Source organism: Dendrobates tinctorius, unplaced genomic scaffold (genome assembly GCF_039654945.1).
Source record: "Dendrobates tinctorius isolate UK_male_01 unplaced genomic scaffold, ASM3965494v1 ptg000107l, whole genome shotgun sequence".
Classification (NCBI taxonomy): Eukaryota; Metazoa; Chordata; class Amphibia; order Anura; family Dendrobatidae; genus Dendrobates; species Dendrobates tinctorius.
The window spans coordinates 35188375-35203002 of NW_027361775.1; the positions used below are offsets into that span (position 1 = coordinate 35188375).

The 14628-nt window shown below is 43.5% G+C and overlaps 1 protein-coding gene across 1 annotated transcript in view; it reads left to right on the forward strand.

The window, feature by feature from the left end:
- LOC141100757 (receptor-type tyrosine-protein phosphatase eta-like) overlaps positions 1–14628 on the forward strand; it is a 114771-nt gene that overhangs the window by 99028 nt on the left and 1115 nt on the right. Inside the window, exon 12 of the mRNA XM_073589441.1 lies at positions 7429–7677. Coding sequence (XP_073445542.1) covers positions 7429–7677 — 249 coding nt within the window. The remainder of the gene's footprint in view (positions 1–7428; positions 7678–14628) is intronic.

The window sequence follows — 14628 nt, forward strand, 5'->3', positions numbered from 1 at the left end:
CACCATCATGTGAAAGACCGCATTGTCCATGCACTCAAGCAGTCAGTGAGCGGAAAGGTGCACCTCACAACTGATGCATGGTCCAGTCGGCATGGCCAGGGCCGTTACGTGTCCATCACTGCGCACTGGGTTAATGTGGTGGATGCAGGGTCCACAGGGGACAGCGGTGGTGGGACAGTGCTGCCTAGCCCACGGTATAGGAAACAGTTGGCTGTAGGCGTTCGACCCTCCTCCTCCAGAAGCGAAAGCTCGTCCACAGAGCGCAGTCGTACGAGCACTCCATCTGCAGCTGCCACTGTTGCACACGATGTGTCCCCCTATCGAGCAGCTAGTGGAAAGCGTCAGCAGGCTGTGTTGCAGATGATGTGTTTGGGCGACAGACACACCGCCGAGGTGCTGGCCGAGTACTTGAAGCGACAAACTGAGTCATGGCTGGGCAGTGTACATCTTGAGGCAGGCAAGGTAGTTAGTGATAACGGCCGTAATTTTGTGGCAGCCATAGCCCTTTCAAAACTCAGCCACATACCTTGCTTGGCTCACACCTTGAACCTGGTGGTGCAGTGCTTCCTCAAAAATTATCCGGAGTTAACAGCCCTGCTCCAGAAGGTGCGAAGACTGTGCGCGCACATCCGCCGGTCGCCTGTACACTCCGTTCGTATGCAGAAGCTGCAGCGATTGCTCCACCTTCCCAACCACCGCCTCATTATTGACATTGCAAAAAGGTGGAACTCCACCCTGCACATGGTGGAGCGGCTGTGCGAGCAGAGGCAGGCCATAATGCATTTGTGGGAGGATACACGGCCAGGCACTTTGAGAGCAGACATGGAGTTGACAGGTGTGCAGTGGTCGAAGCTGAAAGACCTTTGTAAAGTCCTTCAGTGTTTTGAGGAATGCACATGGCTGGTAAGCGCAGACGACGCCATCCTAAGCATGAGCATCCCACTTATGCGTCTGCTCATGCAAACTTTGACGCACGTTAAGGAGCAGGCGTCTGCAGCCAATGTTGATGAGGAGGAAGAGGAGGAGGGAATCCTTGATGACATTCAGCCATTGTCTGCTCAGGGACCTCTCCTGGACGAGGTGGAGGAAGAAGAGGAGGAGGAGGATGATGATGGGGATGATTACTTAGGGGAGGAGGATGCATCTCGTGGGGCAAGTGAAAATGTTGGCGTGGCAAGGTCTGGTACAGGGTTTGTGCGTGACTGGAGGGATGTGGATTTGCCAGAAAGTGCTCCTCCACCCAGCACTCGCAGTGCATCATTGACACCGGGAACATTGGCCCACATGTCAGATTATGCCTTGCGGATCCTAAAAAGGGACCCCCGCATTGCCAAAATGATGAACGATGACGACTACTGGTTGGCCAGCATCCTGGATCCACGCTATAAAGGCAAATTACAAAACATCATGCCACAGGAGAACCTTGACCTAATATTGGCTAATAAACAAGCAACTCTGGTAAATCGGTTGCTTGAGGCATTCCCAGCACACAGCAGCGGTGATGGTTCTCACACGAGCCGTACGGGCCGGGGGCAGCTTGGCAGAGGTGTTCGTGGTGCACACAGCAGAAGTGGCCTTGGAGACAGGGGTTTCATGACAATGTTGTGGACTGATTTTTCAAATACCGCTCACACAACTGGTAATACTGCATCGATGGAAAGTGACAGGAGACAGCAGTTGTCAACTATGGTTACAAACTACTTTTCCTCCCATATCGATGTTCTCCCACACAGGTCATTCCCCTTTGACTATTGGGCCGCTAAACTGGACACCTGGCCTGAATTGGCCCAATATGCCTTACAGGAGCTCGCTTGCCCAGCTGCAAGTGTGCTATCGGAAAGAGTCTTCAGTGCAGCTGGATCAATCCTGACAGAAAAAAGGACCCGTCTGTCAACCCAAAATGTGGATGATCTAACCTTCATTAAAATGAACCACGCATGGGTTTCCAAGGGTTTTGTCCCACCTTCCCCTGACGACACATAGGGTGACAGAAAAATGGCTTGCTTTGGTCCACCTCTTCCTGGTACTTCACCTATTTCTCCTTTTGCATCAGCTGAATGTCCAACATCAACATATGCCACTTTCTAAAACTCCCTAACTGTGCTGCCTCCCCCCCCAATGGCCGGGGTCACCACCTAGCGCACGACACCGTGCAAGTGCCGTTGCCCTGGACAGGTGGGTAGGCCGACTCTTGGGCGCGGGCACTGGCACAGGGTCCCTCATAGTGAAATCAAGTGTCTCTGACGGTGGTGGTGCACACCCGCCATCAGACACACCGCTGTACTATGAGGGGCCCAGTGCCAATACCGACGCCCACGAGTGGGCCCCCCTTGCTTGGGCAGGGCCCCAGCATTTGCAATCTTTACCTCTCCCTGCTCCTCCTCTGTGTAATCTGGGTCATCAAATCCATACTGTGCCTGACACCGTCTGAGCCTGCCTCCTGATGTATAGACATATATTTTGAATGTGTACGCTATCCATACATGTTATCCGGGGATACGGTACCCTTTCTAACCTTTGTGCAATCACGTGCAATCCATACTGGGCCTAACACCGTCTGAGCCTGCCTCCTGAGACATATATTTTGAATGTGTACGCTATCCATACATGTTATCCGGGGAAACAGTACCCTTTCTAACCTTTGTGCAATCACGTGCAATCCATACTGGGCTTAACACCGTCTGAGCCTGCCTCCTGAGACATATATTTTGAATGTGTACGCTATCCATACATGTTATCCAGGGATACGGTACCCTTTCTATCCTTTGTGCAATCACGTGCAATCCATACTGGGCCTAACACCGTCTGAGCCTGCCTCATGCTGTATAGACATATATTTTGAATGTGTACGCTATCCATACATGTTATCCAGGGATACGGTACCCTTTCTAACCTTTGTGCAATCACGTGCAATCCATACTGGGCCTAACACCGTCTGAGCCTGCCTCCTGAGACATATTTTGAATGTGTACGCTATCCATACATGTTATCCAGGGATACGGTACTTTTTCTAACCTTTGTGCAATCACGTGCAATCCATACTGGGCCTAACACCGTCTGAGCCTGCCTCCTGAGACATATATTTTGAATGTGTACGCTATCCATACATGTTATCCAGGGATACGGTACCCTTTCTAACCTTTGTGCAATCACGTGCAATCCATACTGGGCCTGACACCGTCTGAGCCTGCCTCCTGATGTATAGACATATATTTTGAATGTGTACGCTATCCATACATGTTATCCGGGGATACGGTACCCTTTCTAACCTTTGTGCAATCAAGTGCAATCCATACTGGGCCTAACACCGTCTGAGCCTGCCTCCTGAGACATATATTTTGAATGTGTACGCTATCCATACATGTTATCCGGGGAAACAGTACCCTTTCTAACCTTTGTGCAATCACGTGCAATCCATACTGGGCTTAACACCGTCTGAGCCTGCCTCCTGAGACATATATTTTGAATGTGTACGCTATCCATACATGTTATCCAGGGATACGGTACCCTTTCTATCCTTTGTGCAATCACGTGCAATCCATACTGGGCCTAACACCGTCTGAGCCTGCCTCATGCTGTATAGACATATATTTTGAATGTGTACGCTATCCATACATGTTATCCAGGGATACGGTACCCTTTCTAACCTTTGTGCAATCACGTGCAATCCATACTGGGCCTAACACCGTCTGAGCCTGCCTCCTGAGACATATTTTGAATGTGTACGCTATCCATACATGTTATCCAGGGATACGGTACCCTTTCTAACCTTTGTGCAATCACGTGCAATCCATACTGGGCCTAACACCGTCTGAGCCTGCCTCCTGAGACATATATTTTGAATGTGTACGCTATCCATACATGTTATCCAGGGATACGGTACCCTTTCTAACCTTTGTGCAATCACGTGCAATCCATACTGGGCCTAACACCGTCTGAGCCTGCCTCATGCTGTATAGACATATATTTTGAATGTGTACGCTATCCATACATGTTATCCAGGGATACGGTACCCTTTCTAACCTTTGTGCAATCACGTGCAATCCATACTGGGCCTAACACCGTCTGAGCCTGCCTCATGCTGTATAGACATATATTTTGAATGTGTACGCTATCCATACATGTTATCCAGGGATACGGTACCCTTTCTAACCTTTGTGCAATCACGTGCAATCCATACTGGGCCTAACACCGTCTGAGCCTGCCTCCTGAGACATATATTTTGAATGTGTACGCTATCCATACATGTTATCTGGGGATACGGTACCCTTTCTCACCTTTGTGCAATCACGTGTAATCCATACTGGGCGTGAGAACGGCTGGCGAGCTGTTAAGCAAGCTACAGCACCTGTCCAGACAAGTACAGGGATTCCCTAGCGAGGAGACTTATTTGATTGTTTTCAATGTTGGGACAGCTATTTTTGGGGAGCACTATACTCTGGAGAATGATAGATGGGGCCCACCATACACTGGAACATTCCAAAGGTGGACATCAGACACTGGAGCAGCATTTACAGGGCCCATTATACACTAGAGCATTAGAAATGGGGCCCATTATGTTTGGAGCATTATTTGGGCCCATAAGACAGTGGAGCTTCATCCATGGGGACCAACATATACTGTAGCATTATGTGGAGCTCATCATATACTGTTTCAAACATTATATGGGACCAATGATTCTGTATGGAGAAATAGATGGGCCTCGTCATGAGATGTAAAAAGTGAGGTATTTTTCATTGTACTATACCGCTATTTCTCTGCCGTATCGGAGCATGATGAGTTGTGGTATGTGTTAAAGGGGCGCTCTTTCGCCCAGGGCACATGAAAACCTGCAGCCAGCCCTCCCCCCCACAACTTTAGCCAAATAACCCCCATTTTTCAGTGCGTAACTTGTATTATGAAGTTAATTAAGGTTGACAAGCTTAAGAAAGAAGAATTGATGCTTTTGGCATTCAAATGGGCACTGTAGGTGTGTTTCCTGTCCTCCTCTCACTGCCGACTTTTATTCCCCATTGACTTACATTGGGTTTTGTGTTTCGGGACGACCCCGACTTTTCCCTATAATCGGACGATCTTGCTCGACCCGACTTTTGGAAAAGTCGGGTTTCACGAAACGAAACGCGACCCTAAAAAACCAAAAGTCGCTCAACTCTATTTATAACCATTCAATATTTTTAACCCATTCACAAACAAGGAGGTATATTTACGTCATATGTCTTGTCCCTGCCTTTGATGAGGGCTTTGATGAGGGCTCACACAGCCCAAACTGTACACTGGCTCTTCTCCTCCTAGTCTGCGATCCCCTGGCCCCTCTGTCAGCCTCCAGTGTGTGAATGACAGGTCACTGCTGAGATTCCAACAGAGGAGGCAAGTCATTCACAGAACGGAGGCAGGCGGTGGAGGGTGTGAGGGGATGCTTTTTAGAGAAAAAATAAAAATGTCACTCTCTTTTTGAGCAAAGCTGGTGGAGACATACGCCAAAAGACCAACGGCAGTAATTGCAACAAAAAGGTGGTCCTACAAAGTTTTAACTCGGGGGGGGGGGGGCTGAATAGAAATGCACATCACAATTTACAGATTGATCATTTTAAAATGATTAGAAAACCATGTATGATTTCTTTTGCACTTCACAGATACTTGCTACTTTGTGTTGGTATATCACATAAAATCTCAATAAAATAAATTTACAGTGGCTTGCTTGCTAGAGTATTTTCTTCCTTGGCATTTTGCTACCCTACCTAAAAAACCTGGAATTTCACTGGTTTCTTTGAGTGTTTGCATCAGTTCCTGTGAAGAACATGCCTACAAAGGTGAACATTTGGCTTTCTTTTTATTGTGAAGCAAACAACAAATTGGACAAAATAACTGAAAACTTCAGTGTACATAACTATTCACCTCCCCTAAAGTCAGTACATTGTAGAGCCTCCTTTTGTGGCAATTACAGCTGTAAGTCACTTTGGATAAGTCTCTATGAGCTTTTCAAATCTTGTTATTGGGATTGCCACTCTGGTTCCTCAAGGCAAAGCTACCAGCTCCTTCAAGTTATATGGTTTCCTTTGGTGAACAGCAATCTACAAGTCTAACCACAGATTCTTAATTGGATTAAGGTCTGGGCTTTGACTAGGCCACTCCAGAATATTTAAACGTTTCTCCTTAAACCATTTGAGTGTGGCTTTAGCAGAAAGTTTTGGTTCATTGCCTTGTTCTAAGGTGAATCTCCATTCCAGTCTCAAATCATTGTCATGCTAAAGTCCCCGTCTCACATAGCGAGATCGCTAGCGAGATCACTAATGCGTCCCCGATTTGTGACACAACAGTGATCTCGCCTGCAATCTTGCTGCATGTGACACGTGGCGGTGACCGGCCCCCCCACTGGATATTGCTGATCGTGCTCGAATGTCCTGGGCCATTTTTTCATCGTAGGCATCCTGCTGGCCAGCATGCATCGCTGAGATTGACGCCGATGAGCGACCTTGTTGGCGACGTAGAACTCAGCGACACAGGCTGGAATCGTTCAGAATAGCTGCTGTGTGACAAGGTACCAACAACCGCCAAGATCATTATGGATCGCCAGATAGTTGCTGCATCGTTGAAGAGATCTGCCTGTTTGACAACTTACTAGCGATCATTTAGCAACGCACCAACGATCCCTACCAGGTCGTATCGTTGTCGGGATCGCTGGTGCGTCGCTATGTGAAACGGAACCCTAAAACATGGTTTGCTCAAGAATATCCCTGTTTTTCGCACCATCCATCCTCTCCCTTGACTCGGACCATTTTCCCTGTCCTTGCTGCCGAAAAACATCCCCACAGTATGATGCTGTTACCACAGTATTTCACTGTGGGAATGGTGTTTTTGCATGATGGTTATGGATGGGCGGATCGGTTACAGTTTGGGTACCCAGCATGTACTTTAATTCGGGTACTAGAACAGTCCCCAAACTTCAACCACAACCTAAACCCCATTGAAAATAAAACCTACCCAAACTGGGAAAGAGAAAAAAAAAAATTCTCTCTGCCCAGTCTTACCCCAGATCTCTGAATATTTATATGGATTTCTGGAAAAAGTCCGTGTTCGGCGTTTGGAACCCAATAGTAACTGTCCGGTACAATCCCCGAACTCCTAAGTTCGAGTTCGCCCATCTCCCATCTCTAGTGATGAGCTATGTTGGTTTAAATGCAGGTTGCAATGTAACAAAAGAAGTAAAAAACCAAGAGGTGAATAATTTCCCTAGCCACTGTAAGTTTGTGGGTATAATGTGAAAAAATGTGTAAAAGTTCACGGTGCATGAATACTTTCTCAAGGAACTGTATGGATAAAAGAAGACAACACGTGATAACTGCATTACACTTATTACATATATAATGTACAGACATTGTTTTAATGGTATAATAATTAATATAAAAAATGTCACTTTTCTCTTTGTAGAACCTGGAGCAGTGAGGAACCTGACTGTAGAAAAAATCACTACAACTTCTTTCACTCTAAACTGGCTGCCTCCAGATGGAAATGCAAGTGGTTACCTCATCCAGATGAGTGGAAACGTCAATGCTACAGGAAATACAACATATAAACCTGAAAGTTTGTCACCTGGAAATGTTTACAAAGTTGTGGTTTCAGCAGTGGTTGGAGATTCTAAAATACAGGGAAAAGGCTCAGAAATAGTGGTTAAAACAAGTAAGTGTTTTGACAACTCTTCAATATATTGGTAATTAAAGAGGGGATCAAGTAAGAACAATTAACTCACCGAGACTTCCAGAAACTCCCCCCTAAAAAGATGGCTCTGCAGTGTCCTGTCTGATTGGAGCTGTGGATTTTTCTTTTTTTTTTTAGACGGTACACTGAAGAACCCCATTCTCTGGATTGGTGAGTGTCCCAGTGGTAGAATCCATGGTGATCATGATATTATTTTTATTCCATGACCCTGTGCATAAGTGATCACTTGTTCATACTGGAGAACCCCTTTAAGCAATTTGTATCTTGATTTCATTGCTGACCTTCTGTGACCATAGATATTCAATAACTCATTTCCACCAAGGTCTAATTAGCACTGCAGCACTGAGGTACTTGGTTCAAATCCCACCTAGGACAAAATCTGCAAGGAGTTTGTATGTTGTCCTCGTGTTTGCATGGGTTTCCTCCGGGTTCTCCGGTTTCCTCTTATACTCCAACGACATACTGATAGGGAATCTAGATTGTGATCCCTAATGGGGACAGTGCTGGTAATGTCTATAAAGCGCTGGGGCATTAATGGTGCTATATAAGTGAGTAGAAAGAATTAAATGAAAAGGAGCTGCTGTAAATCCATTAATAACACATAAGAATACCTGGAGAGAAACTGGTAGATTATGGAATTCTTTAGCATGTAAAGTTGAAGGATAGTTGTGATCACCAGTGATTGGTAACAAGACTATAAAGAATAAGTCACAATGGATTCATGTTGCAAAAACAAAACAAAGCACTATCTTATTAGTCTTAAGATACATGAAATCAATGCTGAAAGCAACCTTCCGTGCAGCCATCAGCTGTATGGTCCCTCAAAGTAGGAGATGGAGGATTATATTCTAGATTGGGATCCACTATAGATATACATCTATTTCAATGGATAACGTAACCAGGGCTGGATTGGAACTAAACAGCAATCCTGGAACACAAACCGTACTAGCTACATACAAGATGACCCACCTTCCTCCCACAAGGAAAGTTATATTGCACGCTGCTATGGTTTACAAAACATTTTTTAGCCCTTATTCAGACAGCTGCTGTTTTTCTTTTTTTAAACCTGAAAAAAGGAATCAAGTGCTGGATTTTCATCAGTATACCAGTTTTTACCATCAGTGATTATATTTTATGACAAAAAAAATGCAAAACTACCATTACAATGTTAAAATCAGACGGTATACAGACTGCACACGGATTGGAATCAACTTGTATGGGCGATATTAATCCACGGCTCAAACTAAATACTGATGTGTCTCCATAACTATTTTGCGGACATGTGAACAATTCCATAGATGATTATTGAACAACTGAATGATGCCTAACTTTGGAAGATCCTTCTGCACTCCCTTAAGCATGTAACCACACCAACCCAAGAAGAAAACTGAAAATGTAAAAAAGAAATACCTTGTCACGCAATGAAGGACAAACATTATTACCATACAACCAACAATGAAACCAATAATGCTGCCATATGGGGATCAGATAACACCGGACACTGTGGCCAATTATCACACTGCAGATTACACAATGGAATACAGTCCTGATCAGAGACACAGGCAGAACACAGAACAAAGAGGCAAAGTCATCCATATCATATCAGTGAGGGATGAGCTCCTGACACTTTCCTTGATCAGCTATTTTCAGCTCCAGCTGTGGTCTGATGTTAATGTCAATGAAGCCAAACCGCACATCACAATTGAACGTGCAGTGGTTATTCTTGGTTACTGAAACTCCACACACATTCAATTCAACAGTAGCTGAGCTTCACTACTGGAGAATGGTAACGAAAGCAGATCGATAAGTGGAAGATCACATCTGAGGCGAATTTTCTGAAATCTATGGTTTAATGTGAATTTGAACAATCTGTTATTCAATTTCATGATAATCTTCAAATGAAAAAAAAGATGGTGCCAGTTCACTCATACTGCACACGCCGCAATATCAGGTGCAGTACTGCAGGCTTCCCCATAATGCCCTGTAGCATACCAATCAAGTGGAGTAGCACAGTCAATTCGACAGTATAAAACTTAGGGGCCATGTAATGTGTAGGAATAGGAGAGCTCAGAGTACACAGTATAGGGATAGAAAAAGGCCAAATGTGATTGTGGTGAACTGCACGTGCATCTCACTAAATTAGAAAATTACCAAAAAGTTAATGTATTTCAGGTCTTCAATACTGAAAGTGAAACTCATATTACTGTATATAGAGTCATTACAGACAGAGTGATCTATTTCGAGTGTTTATTTATGTTAATGTTGATGATTATGGCTTACAGCCAATGAAAACCCAAAAGTAATTATCTCAGTAAATTAGAATATTTTATAACACCAGCTCAAAAAATTATTTTAAATTCCGAAATGTTGGCCTACTGAAATGTATGTTCATTAAATGCACTCAATACTTGGTCGGGGCTCCTCTTGCATCAATTACAGCTTCAATGCGGCGTGGCATAGAGGCGATCAGCCTGTGGCACTGCTGAGGTGTTATGGAAGCCCAGGTTGCTTTGATAGCAGCCTCCAGCTCGTCTGCAATGTTGGGTCTGCTGTCTCTCATTTTCCTCTTGACAAGGCTAGTTTGCTGTCCAGTCAAGAAACGTGATACTGCTGTTTTTAAGCCAGGTATTGGTACTCATGGCAGTGTGAAAAGGTGCCAAATCCTGCTGGAGAATGAAATTTCCATCTCCAAGAAGCTTGTTGGCAGAGGGAAGCATGAAGTGCTCTAAAGTTTTCTGGTAGACTGACTTTGGTCTTGATAAAACACAGTGGACCTACACTAACAGATGGCATGGCTCCCCAAACCATCACTGATCGTGGAAACTTCACACTAGATCTCAAGTAGCTTGGATTGTGTGCCTCTTCACTCTTCCTCCAGACTCTGGGACCTTGATTTCCAAATGAAATGCAAAATTTACTTTCATCTAAAAACAACACCTTGAACCAATGAGCAACAGTCCAGTTCTTTTTCTCCTTGGCCCAGGTAAGACGCTTCTGGCGTTGTCTATTGGTCATGAGAGGCTTGACACAAGGAATGCGACACTTGTAGCCCATGTCCAGGATACGTCTGTCTGTGGTGGCTCTTGAAGCAATGACTCCAGCAGTCCACTCCTTGTGAATCTCAACAAATTTTTGAATGGCTTTTTGTTAACAATCCTTTCAAGGCTGTGGTTATCCCAGTTGGTTGTGCAACTTTTGCTACCACACTTTATCCTTCCACTCAACTTTACATTATTATGGATGGAGTGCTTGGATACAGCACTCTGTGAACAGCCAGCTACTTTAGAAATGACCTTTTGTGGCTTACCCTCCTCGTGGAGTGTGTCAATGACTGCCTTCTGGACATCTGTCAAATCATCAGTCTTCCCCTTGACTCTGGGACCTACTGAAACAAACTAAGTGACCTTTTTAAATGCTTAGGAAACCTTTGCAGGTGTTTTTTGTTAATTATTCTAATTTACTCAATGTATCAGCACTAAACTGGCATATTTGCAAATATCAAGAAAAAAAATCCTGGATGTTACAATATAGTTACTACAGCCATAGCTGAATTGATTGACAGGTGCAATTTCTACGATGGTGTCACATTTGTTTTTTTTTAATGTTCTGGCACCTTAGGGGCTCCGCAAATGTAGGCCGCAAACTATTCTACCAAAATCTGTTCTCCAAAAGCTAAATAGCGCTCCTTCCTTCTCAGTCCTGAAGTGTGGCCTGTTATGAATAGGTCACTGAGAAGGCTGGCAGGAATAGGCTAGGCCACCAGGAAACCAGAAAGGTTGGTCACTTAGCGGATTGCAGACCCCTAATCCTAACAACACAACTAACAGTAGCCGTGGAGCGTATCTATGAAGCCCTAGATGCCTCGGCACAGCCAGAGAACTAATTAAGCCTAAAGCAAGAAAGGTGAAATCTTAACTGCCCCGGAGAAGAACCCTAAATAAATAGATAGCCCCCAAACATATATTATCAGTGAGACAAGATGAGGCACAAACACAGGCAGAAAATAGACTGAGCAAATGATGGGGCCCAAACTGTCTAGATAGGATAGGAAAGGAAAGACACTGTCTGCAATCAAGCAAAAACCCTAAAAAATCCAGCATTCTGGTGTGAACTGGCAGCAAAAGCAAAATAGACTAATTTAACAGGGGACTGAACAAACTGACACAAGCTGTAACATATGGAGCGGGGTCCAGCACAGCCCCAGCAGGGAGCATGCTGAACCCACACAGCAAAGCAGAAAGAGGCAAACCAGATCATATGCAAAGGATTAGCAAATGAACAACTTAACTGAACAATGCAGGATCAGGCAGGAGACAGCAGACCTCAAGATGCACAGGAAGAAATTAATCACCATCAGCAACTGAGTGAAGCCTGCTCACTTATACCCTTTCAGTCAGTATCCCCTGATTTCCAATCATCGTCGACAGGTGGCACACTTCTGTCAACCCGGCCAGCTCCACTACCCGCAGTAACCACCAGAGGGAGCCCCGATTCAGAAGTCAGATCCAGAGAATTCACAACAGTGGCCTAACAATCATTTCTGATGACATATGGTGCATCACCGTATTCGGGAGAAGTTGTGTAATAAATTATGGGGTCCACTTTCACCTATTAACCCTTGTTTACCTGACAAATTTGCAGAAAATGCAAAAATTTAATTTTTATCACAAAAATGTCATGTTTCCACTTCTCAATTTTGTAAAATTATGTGGGGTACCTACGGGTTCAAAATACTCACTACACTCCTCAATTCCTTAGGCAGTGAGGTTTCCAATACAGTTTCACCTAGGGGGGTTTCTGCTAGTACCTCAGGGGCTCAGCTAATGGAGCCCACACTCTATTCAAACAAAATCTGATCCCTGCTGTGTGCTCAAACAGTAGTGTACAACTACATATCCAGACAAAAAATATATGACCCAGCAATGAAGAATCCGCTGCACCTTCAGAGGTCTTATTGATATAAAACTTCCATTTTATTGAGAAATAGTTAAAAATGTTTAAAAAAGCACAGTTACATGCTTTCAGATAAAACCAATGGACATCTGGAACAACATGTTTCAGCCTACAAGGCCTTAGTCATGTTGGGGTACTCAGGAGAAATTGCACAACAAATTTTGGGGACCATTTTTTACTGGTACTCTTGAGAAAGTAAAAAAAATTGGAGCCAAAAGTAAATTTTTGTGGGAAAAATGTGATTTTGTACTTTCATGGCTCTACGTTATAAACTTTTTTGAAGCCCCTGGAGATTCAAGGTTCTTAGTGCACATCTAGAAACATTTCTTGAGGGGTCTAGTTTCCAAAATGAGGTCATTTGTGGATGGTTTCTACTTTTTAGGCACATCAGGGGCTCTCAAATGCAACATGACATCTGCTCTCGGTTCCAGCCCTTTTTTGCATTCAAAAAGTTAAACGGTGCTCCTTTCCATCCAAACCCTGCCATGCACCCAAACAACAGATATCCCCCACATATGGCTTATTGGCAAACTCAGTTGAAATTGCACAACAAATTTTAAGGTCCATTTTCTTCAGTTACAATTGTGAAAATAAAAACTGTGGGGCTAAAGTAAAGTTCATTTTTTCCTCACATTGCTTTAGTTGCTGTGAAGCACCTGAAAGGTTAACAAACTTCTTGAATGTGAGTTTGAGTGCTTTGAGGGTTGCGATTTTTAGAATGGTGTCACTTTTGGGTATTTTCTATCATATAGACCCCTTAGTCATTTCAAATGTGAGGTGGTCCCTAAAAAAATGGTTTTGTAAATTTTATTGGAAAAATGAGAAATTACTGATCAACTTTTAACCCTTATAACTTCCTAACAAAAAAATTATGTTTCAAAAATGATGCAGATGTAAAGTAGACATGTGGGAAATCTAATTTATTAACTAGTTTGTATGAAATAATTCTCTGGTTTAAGGGCATAAGAATTACATTTTGAAAATTGTGACATTTTCAAAATTTTTGCCACATTTCCGATATTTTCACAAATGCATGCAAGTCATATCAAACAAATTTTACCACTATCATGAAGTATAGTATCTCATGAAAAATAAGTCTCAGAATCAGTGGGATCTAGTGAAGCATTCCAGATTTATTACCACTAAGTGACACTGGTCAGAATTCAAAAATAAGGCTAAAAATGGCTCAGTCACTAAAGGATTAAAGAAACAGCTGACATTTTTTGAAAAGCAAAAACATTGTAAAACTACCATGAAAAAACAACAGAAGAAAATATATATTGTTTTAGTTGACTGAAAGTCACCAACACTTAGGCTAAGACTAAACGACAACTTGCCCAGCAACATACATTGCACTTCCAAAGATCTTGCTACACAGCTGCTACAATGCACCATACTGTAAGTAAATGTGGTCACAGGTTATAAAAAAAATCCAAATGATTCATTTTTTTTCTCTTGTGTGTCATTGTGGTGGCGCTGCGATACAGCCACATTCACTTTCCTTATAAGACACTGTATCAGAAGCATTATATAATTTTTGGCCACATGTCTTATGGCCAAAGAAATAGTTTAGCCCCAGCAAAATTACTGTATACCTTCATGTAGCATAAACCGTGCAATGCAACTCAGACAGCATTTTACTATGAGCACATCAATATAATGTAATAAATAGCATTTCACATCCAACCATTCTAGCAGTGCTACAGTCATGAGGTAATGACTGTCTAGATGACAGCACACAAACAGGTCCAGTCCTATTGTTTTTAGGTGAATATAAGCTAAAGCATGAAAGAGAAGATTAGAATTGCGGATTTTGAATATGGTCATTGAGATCAGTAACACACAACCAAACAGCAGATTTTCTAACTTCACAAAACAGATCAGGGACACACACAGCATGACAAAAGGAGGGTGGAGAGTGATGCCGCTCTAGCTCTACCTCCACAGAATGTCCTGCTG